The 12,695-nt window shown below is 45.5% G+C and overlaps 1 protein-coding gene across 2 annotated transcripts in view; it reads right to left on the reverse strand.

Moving 5' to 3' along the window:
• STK32B (serine/threonine kinase 32B) overlaps positions 1-12,695 on the reverse strand; it is a 440,698-nt gene that overhangs the window by 290,499 nt on the left and 137,504 nt on the right. For both annotated transcript variants that reach the window (XM_039468436.2, XM_074395883.1), the window contains exon 3: positions 8,942-9,093. In XM_039468436.2, coding sequence (XP_039324370.1) covers positions 8,942-9,093 — 152 coding nt within the window. The remainder of the gene's footprint in view (positions 1-8,941; positions 9,094-12,695) is intronic.

Consider the following 12,695-nt stretch of genomic DNA (forward strand, 5'->3'; position numbering starts at 1 on the left):
TGACCGAACTTGAACAGATGAGGAGTTGATTCTTATGGATGAACAAAAAGAGTAGTTTATGAGGATGGAGCCTACTCCTTGTGAAGATGCCATGAATATTTTTGAACCAATAACAAAGGATTTAGAATATCACATAAACTTAGTTGAGAAATCAGCAGCAGGGTTTTAAAGGATTTACTCTATTTTTAAAAGAAGTTCTACCGTGGGTAAAATGCTATCAAACAGCATCTCATACTATAAAGAAATCTTTGGTCAGAGGAAGAATCAAACATTGTGGCAAACTTCACTGTTGTCTTTAGGAATCACCAGAGCAACCACCACTCTGCTCAGTTAGCAGCCGTCAACATCGAAGCAAGACCCTCCACCAGCAAAAAGATTAAAACCTGTTGAAGACTCAGATAATCATAAGCATTTTGAGCAACAAAGTATTTTTATTTTTTGTTGTACTTTATGTTCTGGGGTATATGTGCAGATCATGCAGGGTTGTTGCCTGGGTACTTACACAGCAAGGTGGTTTGCTGCCTCCATCCCCATCACCTATATCTGACATTTCTCCCTATGTTATCCCTCCCTAACCTCCCCACCCTCCGCTGTCCCTCTCCTAGTTCCCCACTAACAGACCCCAGTGTGTGATGTTCCCCTCCCTGTGTCCATGTGTTCTCACTGTTCAACACCCACCTATGAATGAAAACATGCGGTCTTTAATTTTCTTTTCTTGTGTCAGTTTGCTTTGATGGTTTCCAGATTCATCCATGTCCCTACAAAGGACACAAACTCTCGTTTCTTATGGCTGCATAGTATTCCATGGTGTATATGTGCCACATTTTCCTTGTCCAGTGTATCACTGATGGGCATTTGGGTTGATTCCAGGTCTTTGCTGTTGTAAACGGTGCCACAATAAACATACGTGTGTGTGTCTTTATAAAAGAATGGTTTATAATCCTTTTTGTATATACCCAGTAATGGGATTGCTGGGTTAAATGGAATTTCTATTTCTAGATCCTTAAGGAATCGCCACACTGTCTTCCACAATGGTTCAACTAATTTACACTCCCACCAACAGTGTAAAAGTGTTCCTATTTCTCCACATCCTCTCCAGCATCTGTTGTCCCCAGATTTTTTAGTGATCGCCATTCTAACTGGCATGAGGTGGTATCTCAATGTAGTTTTGATTTGCATTTATCTAATGACCAGTGATGATGAGCATTTTATCATATGTTTCTTGGCCTCATATATGTCTTCTTTTGAAAAGTGTCTGTTCATATCTTTTGCCCACTTTTAAATGGGTTTGTTTTTTTCTTGTAAATCTGTTTTAGTTCTTTGTAGATTCTGGATATCAGCCATTTGTCAAATGGGTAGATTGCAAAAATTTTTTCCCATTCTTTTGGTTGCTGATTCACTCCAATGACTGTTTCTTTTGCTGTGCAGAAGCTCTGAAGTTGAATTAGATCCCGTTTGTCTATTTTGGCTTTTGTTGCCAATGCTTTTGGTGTTTTAGTTATGAAATCCTTGCCTATGCCTATGTTCTGAATGGTTTTGCCTAGGCTTTCTTCTAGGGTTTTTATGGTGTTAGGTCTTATGTATAAGTCTTTAACCCATCTGGAGTTCATTTTGGTGTAAGGTGTCAGGAAGGGGTCCAATTTCTGCTTTCTGCACATAGCTAGCCAGTTTTCTCAACACCATTTATTAAACAGGGAATCCTTTCCCCGTTGCTTGTTTTTGTCAGGTTTGTAAAAGATCAGCTGGTTGTAGATGTGTGGCATTGCCTCCAAGGCCTCTGTTCTGTTCCATTGGTCTCTATCTCTGTTTTGGTACCAGTATCATGCTGTTTTGATTACTGTGGCCTTGTAGTATAGTTTGAAGTCAGGTAGCATAATGCCTCCAGCTTTGTTCTTTTTGCTTAGCATTGTCTTGGCTATGTGGGCTCTCTTTTGGTTCCATATGAAGTTTAAGGTGTTTTTTTTCCAGTTCTGTGAAGAAAGTCATTGGTAGCTTGATGGGGATAGTGTTGAATCTATAAATTACTTTGGGCTGTATGGCCATTTTCATGATATTGATTTTTCCTAACCATAAGCATGGAATATTTTTATATGTTTGTGTCCTCTCTTATTTCCTGGAGCAGTGGTTTGTAGTTCTCCTTGAAGGGGTCCTTTACATCCTTTGCTAGTTGTATTCCTAGGTATTTTATGTAGCAATTGTGAATGGGAGTTTGCTCTTGGTTTGGCTCTGTTAGTCTGTTATCGGTGTATAGGAATGTTTGAGACTTTGCTGAAGTTGCCTATCAGTTTAAGGAGATTTGGGACTGAGACGATGGGGTCTTCTAAATATACAATCATGACATCTGCAAATAGAGAAAATTTGACTTCCTGCTTTCCTAATTGAATACCCTTTATTTCTTTTTCTTGCCTGACTGCTCTAGCTAGAACTTCCAATACTAGGTTGAATAGGAGTGGTGAGAGAGGGCATTCTTGCCTAGTGCCAGATTTCAAAGGGAATGCTTCCAGGTTTTGCCCATTAAGTATGATATTGGGTATATGTTTGTTATATATAGCTTTTATCATTTTGAGACACATTCCATCGACACCTAGTTTACTGAGAATTTTTAGCATAAAGCACTGTTGAATTTTGTCGAAGGCCTTCTCTATCTATTGAGATAATCATGTGGTTTCTGTCTTTCATTCTGTTTGTCTTGTAGATTACATTTCTAAACTTGTGTATGTTGAATCAGACTTGCATCCCCGGGATACTTGATCGTGATGAATAAGCTTTTTGAAGTATTTTTAAATTATGGTATGTACATTGTTTTTTAGATACAATACTATTGCACACTTAATAGATGACAGTATAGGGTAAATAAGTTTTATATGCTCTGAAAATAAAATAATTTCGGCCTGGTGTGGTGGCTGATGGCCATAATCCCAGAACTTTGGGAGGCCAAGGTGGGCGAATCACGAGGTCAGCAGATCGAGACCATCATGGTCACGGTGAAACCCTGTCTCTACTAAAGCACAAAAAATTAGCCAAGTGTGGTGGTGCATACCTGTAGTCCCAGCTACTCAGGAGGCTGAGGCAGAGGAATCACTTGAACCCGGGAAACAGAGGTTGCAGTGAGCCAAGATCATGCCACTGCACTCCAGCCTGATGACAGAGCAAGTCTCAAAAAAAAAAAAAAAATTGTGTGATTTGCTTTATTGTGATATTTGTTTTCTTGTGGTCTGAAACCAAACCTGCAATATTTCCTATGTGTGCCTGGGATGGCAGTAACAGTGGAGACCTTTATTAGTCACCTTAGGTTACCACACAAAAAAAACATAGATTGGGGCCTCCAGCAATAGAAATTTATTTCTCACAGTTCTAAAAGCTGGATATCTGAGCTCAGGGCGCCAGCAGGGGCAACTTTCTCCCTGCATCCTTAATGAAGTCTCTCTCTTACTCTCCATCTTTCTGTCTTCTTTTCATAAGACCACAGTCCTATCAGATTAATGCCCCGCTGTTATGACTTCATTTAGCTGTAATTACCTCTCAAATACCCTGTCTCCAGATACAGGGCCACTAAGGGCTGGCGCTTCTCCATATGAATTTGAGGCAGGGGAATACAATTTGGTCCATGGCAGCATCATAGCCATCAAGAGGTAGAGCTAGGATGAGAACCTGGAAGATCAGTACTTAGAGCCAAAGTGTTGAAACACTCCCGCTGCTTTTTTCCCTCACCTTTCCCCCTCTCCCACAACCCACCCCACCAGGGATCCCACTAACGGGCCACCCTCACTCTCTGGGGTGTAGCCTTTCTTTCCCTCTCTCCTTTGCCTTTGGTGACTTAAACCCAAGAGAGTAAAACAGCTTTGCATTAGAACAAGTGAAAATACTGCACTTAACAACTCCACTTCAGTCACAACAGGCTTAGGAGCACAAATCATTCATTCTTTAGAGGCAAAATTGCCATGAAAACTAGTCAATGCAGGCCTTTGCCTGTGCCAGTTATAGAGCATGTCAGCAGAAAAGAATAATGAGAAGGTGTACAGTCAGGATTTCCAATGCTGCAATAATTCACCCTCCATGTAATGCGATGAAAAGCTGATATATTATTAACATAAAGTGGTGGTGTCCTTATGACCCCGACAGGCAATTCCATACTGTGTCCTCTTCCAGCAGGGGTGAGAGGGGCCACCAAAGAGAAGCCCAGCTGGAAAAGATCCATCAGGGGAGAGGTGGGGTGTGGTGCTAAGCAGGGAGGGGCCAGGACCCCATCACAGCAGCTATGGTAGAGAGGTGTTTAAGAGGATACACAGCACAAACATTTGGAAACCATTTTCCGGGAAGAAATTCAAGCTGGGTGCAGGAATGTGCATAAGTAATGAGGACACAGATAGCCTGGCTTCATATCCCATCGTCCTCCACATACTAGTGGCATCACTCAGTTGCCCCCTCTGTAAAATGGGATCAAAAATAGTAGGATAATAGTAGGAAATAAATATAGCTGTTGAGAGAATTTTAAAAGTTCAGTAAGACACATTTCAAGTGCCCAGGAGAGGTCAGTGGTCAGCCACCTGTAAGAATTGGAAGCATTAGGGCATGGTGAGGCTGTCGGAATCTGAATTGCAAGTCGCATGGTTCAGGGAAGGTAATGAACTGCTTAGGGCCCTGCTTTCTGTCTCTGAGTAATGGGCTGAGCTGATATGGAGTCTCCTGGACAAGGACATGGCCTGTGGGTAGCAGGTACTGTTCCTGTGGCCGCACAGACTCTACTTGTTTTCTTCTGGAAACAGCTCTGAATTTCCCTCTGGAGAGCCCTGTCCCTCATTGCCTGTTCATGAGACTCAGTGGGACCAACCTCCTACCCCATACTCTGCTGTGTCAGGAATGGGCGTGTGACCCAAGCCAGGTCTGTCACTGCCACAGCCTCAGCCTCTGCTGGGCCTGTTCAGCTGGCAGGAGAAATGGGACCTGCCAGGGCTTAGTGGGACTCGTGACTTGGAAAATAAAGCTAATACGGGGGAAAGCAGAGGAAGGCAGCGCAAGACCAGCATCAGCACTCAGTCTAAACGTTGTAGTTCTAAAAGCCAATTTCTCTAGGAGGGAATAATGGCTTAATGGGCCAGCCCATGGCCTTGCTTTTTGTGCAGTCTTGAAAGTTGGTGCCCTGTGTCCCAGCTGTAGTTAGAAGAGGCCAAAGTACAGCTCAGGCTGTTGCTTCAGAGGATATAAGCCCCAAGCCGTGGCAGCTTACATGTGGTGTTGGGCCTGTGGGTGCTTAGAAATAAAAACATGAGGTTTCTGAACCTCTGCCTTGACTTGAGAGCATGTATAGAAACACCTGGATGTCTGGGCAGAAGTCTGTTGCAGGGGAAGAGTCCTCATGGAGAACTTCTGCTAGGCAGTGCAGAAGGGAAATGTGGGAGCAGAGCCCCCACACAGAGTCCCCACCAGGGCACTGCCTAGTGGAGCTGTGAGAAAACAGCCACCATCCTCCAGACCCCAGAATAGTAGGTACACTGATAGTTTGCACCATGCACCAGAAAAAATCACAGTCACTCAACACCAGCCTGTGAAAGCAGCTTTGAGGTAGGCTGTACCCTACAAAGCCACAGAGACAGAGTTGCCCAAAGCTTGGGGAACCCAACTCTTACACCAACGTGACCTGTACGTGAGGCATGGAGTCAAAAAAGATCATTTTGAAACTTTAAGGTTTAATGACTTCCCTATTGGATTCTGGACTTGTGTGAGGCCTGTAGCCCCCTTGAAATGGCTGTGTTTACCCAATGCCTGTACCTCCACTGTATCTAGGAAGTAACTAACTTGGCTTTTGATTTTACAGGCTCATAGGTGGAAGGGACTTGCCTTGTCCAAGATGAGACTTTGGACTTCGACTTTTGGGTTAATGCTGGAATAGGTTAAGACGCTGGGGGACTATTGGGAAGGTATCATTGTGTTTTGAAATGTGAGGACATGAGATTTGGGAGGGACCAGGTACAGAATGGTATGGTTTGGCTGTGTCCCCAAATCTCATCTTGAATTGTAATTCCTTTTAATGCCCACATGTCATGGGAGACACCCGGTGAGAGGTAATTAAATCATGAGGGTGGTTCCCCCAGGCTGTCCTCGTGATAGTGAGTTCTCACAAGATTTGATGCTTTTATAAGCATCTGGCATTTCCCCCACTGGCACTCACTCCATCCTGCTGCACTGTGAAGAAGGTGCCTGCTTCTCCTTTGCCTTCCACCATGATTCTAAGTTTCCTGATGCCTCCCCAGCCATATAGAACTTTGAGTCAATTAAACTTTTTTTGTTTATAAATTACTCAGTCTTGGGCAGTTCTTTATAGCAGTATGAGAGTGAACTGATACTCATACACACATATATAACCTCTTACAGTGAAAAATACGTTTACTTACAGAAAACATATTTTCATGTCATCTTTTCGGTTAATTCTCAAAACAGTCCTAGCAGTAAACAAGGCATTATTATGTCATTATGACAGGTGAGGAAGTTGAGGCCCAGAGAGTTTGAGAGGTGACTCCAAAGTCAAGCAGTAGGTTCACCCCTTTCTTGCTTATGATGGAAATACAAAACCACTAGGGCTGACATTTGCAGATAATTTTCTTATATACCCAGCTCTGTCACATAACCAAAGGGCATCTATCACTAATCTGTTAGTGTCTTAGAGACCATGAACAGAGGATCAAGAAATGTGCTGGCTCACACATGTAATCCCAGCACTCTGGGAGGCCAAGGCAGGTGGATCAACTGAGGTCGGGGGTTCCAGACAAGCAGGACCAACATGGAGAAACTCGTCTCTACTAAAAATACAAAATTAACTGGCCATGGAGGCACATGGTTAGGGGCCACTGGAGATGGGGATGTGAGTGTTTTAGGAAGAGATGTCACATGCAAAAAAGCACAGAGGCCGGGAACCAACAGTAGGATGTGTTTCTAGGATGCACATTTAAAGCGAAGATAATAGCTACTTGGGAAGCTGAGGTAGGAGAATCACTTAAACCTAAGAGGTGGAGGTTGCAGTGAGCTGACATTGCGCCATTGCCCTCCAGCCTGGGCAACAACAGTGAAACTCCATGTCAAAACAGACAACAAAATCAAACAAACAAACAAACAAAAAAACCCAAAAAACAGAAATTGTAGCTAAGAAAAGGCTGCACCAGCACATTTCTCTCCTTTAACACACATCATACAAGCTCCACCAGGGGTCTGATCTCCTCAGTCCACCTTAAGGAGTCCCACCTGAAAAACGTCAGGTGCAGAGATATTCGTCTCAGTAGTATTTACATTGGCAAAATAATTAGAAATAGCCCAAGTAACCTACATGACAGAATGAAGGTTTGATTAGATGGCTTTTTGTGCTTTTCCTTAGTGGAATATGAAGGAAGCCATTAAAATGATTTACAAAGAATTTGCAATAATAAGGAGATAGTGCTCCTATCAGATATCAATTTGGAAAAAAATGGGATACAAAATTTCTCTGAATGTTTATATATCAGTAATACATAGAGTTTATATCATTCATATGAAAAAAATACAAGGTGTATAAGAACAATTACACACCAAAATTTAGTCTTAGCCTGAAGAGATTCTGGGTAATTATTGCTTTCTTATATATTTTATATGTTGCGGTTTGGATGAAAAATTTACGTTAGAAAATTCCCTTGCATAGCAACCAAAACATGAAGGGGTTTATTTCTCCCAAACAATCAAAAGTGTTTAGATCACTGTCCAGAGACACTAAAACTCTCAGTGGATGTTGAGACTCCAGCAAACAAGATTTGCTTTGGGTTTTCTCCATGGCAATGCCCACACCTGTGGCACCTGCCATGTACACCTTGATTTTCTCAAAAAGGACTGTCCGTGTTGCTTTTTGCTCTCCTATCACCCAATGTTCAAAGCGCTTCTAAGTATGCAGAGCAACAGAAATCAGTGGTGGTAAAGCATGTGCAAAGCTAGACTTACCCTTCCAAGGTGTTCTTCCCAGCTTTTAAGGTCAGTGGGTCAACTGAGCCGCTGAATGAAATGGTCAGAATTCATTTCCTAAAGCAGCCTGTCCTCCCTCTCCCCTTCAATACGATCCAGCTTAGGAAACATTTGCTAAGTCCCTCCAATGCATCAGATACTGTGCTAGACTCCCAGAAACAAGCATTTTCTGTGTGAGGACAGATAAGCAACCCAATAATCTGGATTCACTGTGATAAAGATGGTGTTAGGTCAAACACGGACAAGACTGAGGTCATGAGCTCAGCTGGGCTGTGGGTCTTTAGGAGTTCTTCGCCTAAGGGCTTCCTAAGCTGGGTGCCTGAATGCACAGGTGTTGGTTAGGGGACACTGGAGATGGGGACGTGAGTGTTTTAGAAAAAGATGTCATATGCAAAAGTACAGAGGCAGGGAACCACCCGCAGGATGTGTTTCTAGGATGCAAATTTAAAGTGAAGATAATAGCCAAGGATGGGGAGGAGTGAAAGTTCTGAAATGTGGGTCATGACAGGTCTTGGGGGCCGATTCAGAATTCCGAATTTGGCATGTCGGTGTTGAGCAGCCATCTGTACTGAAGCAGAATACTGGTTCCCGGTGGCCCTTCCTGCCATCAGCTCTACGGGTGTGACTTCCCGAAACAATGAACTCCCCACTCCCTTTAGTAGCGTATCTTTGGCGTGCTCTCATATTCCACTTATTTTCTCAAATACACAAAATCCTTCTCTTCTCCATCTATTTTCAACTCTGATTCATCAGATACGAGGACAGAATTAAAATTAAAATGAAGCCTATGCCTAAAGACCTCATCAGAAAATGTACTCTACAAAATACTTAAGAATATCTGAACCCAGGAAATGTCATCCCTTTCTCTTTACAACTCAGAAGAGTTCTTCCAGCAGAGCCGAATTTGAATTTGGCTTCCCACAGAGGAAGCCACAGGAGCCCCGGAGGGAGCCACACTCACCACAGGTTGACCAGGAAGGGGTGCTCCAGCCCCTGCATGATCTGCAGCTCCCGGAAGACGTTCCGAACCTCGTCCCTCTCGATGCACTTCTGCTTGTTCATGTACTTCATGGCATACATTTTCTTAGTGTCTCGCTTCTGCACGATGCATACCTGAGCAACAGCCAAAGGGGAGAACATTCAGGCCAACAACGGAAAAGGAAGACAGAGGAGAAGAGTCACTCCACACTGCGTTTTTACTTCCGGAATCACATCCCTGTCTTTAAAAATCTAGCGGAGAAGCTCTGCTAAGTTAGCTACAGCCTCTCTGCATCTGCGAAATGGAGGAATTGGACCAGATTCATTCATTTATTAAATATATACACGATATTGCCGGGCGTGGTGGCTCATGCCAATAATCCCAGCACTTTGGGAGGCCAAGGTGAGCACATCACCTGAGGTAAGGAGTTCGAGACCAGCCTGACCAACATGGAGAAATCCCATCTCTGCTAAAAATACAAAATTAGCTGGGCATGGTGGCACATGCCTGTAATCCCAGCTACTTGGGAGGTTGAGGCAGGAGAATCACTTGGACCTGGGACGTAGAGGTTGCAGTGAGCTAAGATCACACCATTGCACTCCAGCCTGGGCAGCAAGAGTGAAACTGTCCCAAAACAACAACAACAAAAATATATACATGAGCCTTGGCCATGTACTAACTGCTGAAAGAGGAGCTGCAAACACAGGAGATGGAAGAAGCAGGGCCTCACAGCCCGCGAAGAAAACAGATACAAGCAAAAAGCGCCAGTGACCACAACCCTGAGATGTGTGGTGTGCATGAGCGTTGCAGACTCTGTCTGTGCCCCCCTGAAACTCCTCATCTTTGCCACTTCTGCACACAGCTGCCTGACTTCCATCCACCAGTCCTGCATTTCTCTCCTTAAAGACTCTCTTTTGCCAGTGGGCCCACTTTGCAGCCCATGCAACAGACCAGCCAAGCCAGGGAATTAATGTCCTCAGAGCAACACTCAACCCCCACGACTGTTAGAAATTGGAGTATCACTACCCCAGCTCCCTTGCCCATCACCTGGGATGAGGCCTAAGTTTGCCCAGCCCTGCAATGGGGTAACAGACTTGACAGCACTCCCGTTCCTGGCTGGCTTCCTTCCTATCCTTCCCTGCGTTCTCTTTACCTCTCCCATGCTCTGTCCTCAAATCCTTGCCTTGGAGCCTGATGCTGGGGAAACCCAAACTCAGGCATGTGGGTTCTTGGGGATCACAGAAGCTGGGACAGCTATGGTAACAGTGCTCCTGTATTGAGCACTTTACTTCAGGCCAGACCCTGAGAAAATCATCTCCTTGATCATCTCACTGAATCCCTATAAGAACCTTATGAACAAAGCATGAGGAAGCGGTAGCCCCAAGTGTACTGATTAACATGTTCAGAGTTCAACAGACCACCAAGTGGCAGGGTGGAGATTCAAATCCATGAGGGCTAGACTTTTGAGTGACTGCCTTACCTACTGGGAGTGGGAGCAGGGTAGGAGGATGGGAGCTATCAGAGAAGGCTCTCTGCAGGAATCAAAACCAGGGGTCAAGCTCTAAAAGATGGGAAGATGGTAAGGGTGAAGGAAGAGGCTTTCAGGGAAAGGAAACCCTTTCAAGGAGGACATGGCGCCAAGGAGACACAGCAAGCATGGCAGGAAAAGTGAGCAGGGCTGACATGCACCATGTGGCATGAACAGTTAGCAAGGATTACACGAGCTAATCTTCCCAGCACCCCAAGAAGGGACTGCATGGGTTTCCTGGACTGTCAGCAAGGATTGCATGGGCTAATTTTCCTAACACCCTGAGGAGGGACTGTATGGGTTCCTTGGATGGTTAGCAAGGACTGCATGGGCTAATCTTCCTGACACCCTGAGGAGGGACTGTATGGGTTCCTTGGATGGGTAGCAAGGACTGCATGGGCTAATCTTCCTGACACCCTGAGGAGGGAATGCCTGGGTTCCTCGGGTTGCTATAACAGTACCTCAAACTGGGGGCCTTAAAAAGCAGAAAATTATTAGCTAGTAGTTCTGAGGGCTGGAAGTCCAAAATCAAGGTGTCAGCAGGGCCTGACCCCTCTGAAGGCTCCTAGAGGGGATCCTCTCCGGCCTCTTCCAGAGTGGGGCAGCTCCAGCAACCCTGGTGCCCTAGGCTTGCAGCTGCAGCACTTCCGTCCTGGCCTCCCTTGTCACAGGGCATCCTCCCCTACGTCTCTGTGTCATTCATCTCCTTATAAGGACACCAGTCACCATAGCTTTAGGACCCACCCTAATCTAGTATGACTTCATCTGAACTAATTAAACTTACAATGATGCCATTTCCAAATAAGGACACATTCTGAGGTTCCAGGAGGACTTGCATTTGGAGGGGATGGGACACCGTTCCATCTAGGACAATGACTATTACTATCCCTGCTTTACAGAGAGAGGAAAGTGAGGCCCGGAAAGGTTTTAGTGTTTTCTCAAGGCTCGACTCAAACCCAGCCTCTCGGCCTCCCCAGCTGTCATTTCCACCCACAGTGTGGCCTCCCGAAGAAACAGGACACGCTGGGGAGCGCCAGCAACGACACGGTCAGCCTGAGGACCCAAGGCGGGAGCTCGGGGTTTTCTCCTGGCATCACGGGCCACCCTTCTGTTGGAAATTGGACCCCATTCAGCTCTGACACGTTGCAAATCTATTCGAAGCAGATACAGAACAACGGGAGAAGCCTGAATCCGACTGCGGCTTTGGTGCCTGCTGTCTCTGCAGGCCTCAGTCTCAGCACACCTCTCTACTGAGTCAGCAAAAGCCACCCTGCAGCACTCGGGTGGACTAAACAGGCCCGGGAAGCTGAAGTGTGGGGCAGCACTGAGGGATAATCCATGTCAACTGCATCTCAATGCATTACGCAGCACATTTCATGAAATCCCAAAAAGACATTTTCCCACGAAGAGTAAAATTTTTGGTATGAGGTTGAAGGCCCACGGAACGCCCATTTCCAGCAGTGAGCTTGAGAATATAAAACGCAAGGCGGCAAAGGTATGATGAGCAAACGTGCCTCAGCGGTCCTGTCTTCGTGGGAACCCAAGCAAAGACTTCTGGTAGCCCGGGCACCAGGCCCTGAGACACACATCTGAAGCTAGACATGGCGTGGGAAGATAATCCCACTAATTAGAATTTGTCATCTCTCTGACTTCTCATTTGCCTTCTCAGAAGAGACAGCGGGCACTGCCTCTGCAGGGCTGAGACCCCGCTGTCACCTGGCTGCATCACCATGAAAAGCTTAGGCTGGGATCAGAGTCTGTTCAGCGTCCCCGGGGCTGCATCCCTTCAGATAAAGACATCCATGGCTCTCCCGGGTTTCAGGGGATGGCTGTCACCTCCGCTCAGAGACATTTTAGGAATTGGAAGTGACTCTCCAAAATTAAATTAAAACTGGCTTTCAAAGGAGAGCTAATGATTTCAATAGAGCTTGGAAGTTTGGCTTTTCAATTCAAGCAAAAGCAGCCAGTTGGCACAGGATATTGGATGTGGCCTGGAAGTTTCGATTTACCAAAAAGAGAGGCCAAGAATCAGGGGTCTCGGCCAGCTTGATGCCGAGCCCTGAGTGTGGCTGGGATCCGCTAATCATCTGGGCCTTGACTACCTCCCCCATAACAGGCACCTCGGAAATATTCTACGTTTCTCAGGAACACACAGCAAAGAAGGCTAGACCGAGGCCGGGAGAGGTGGGCCCTGAGCCTAGCCCTCCT

Source organism: Saimiri boliviensis, chromosome 3 (genome assembly GCF_048565385.1).
Source record: "Saimiri boliviensis isolate mSaiBol1 chromosome 3, mSaiBol1.pri, whole genome shotgun sequence".
NCBI classification, from domain to species: Eukaryota; Metazoa; Chordata; class Mammalia; order Primates; family Cebidae; genus Saimiri; species Saimiri boliviensis.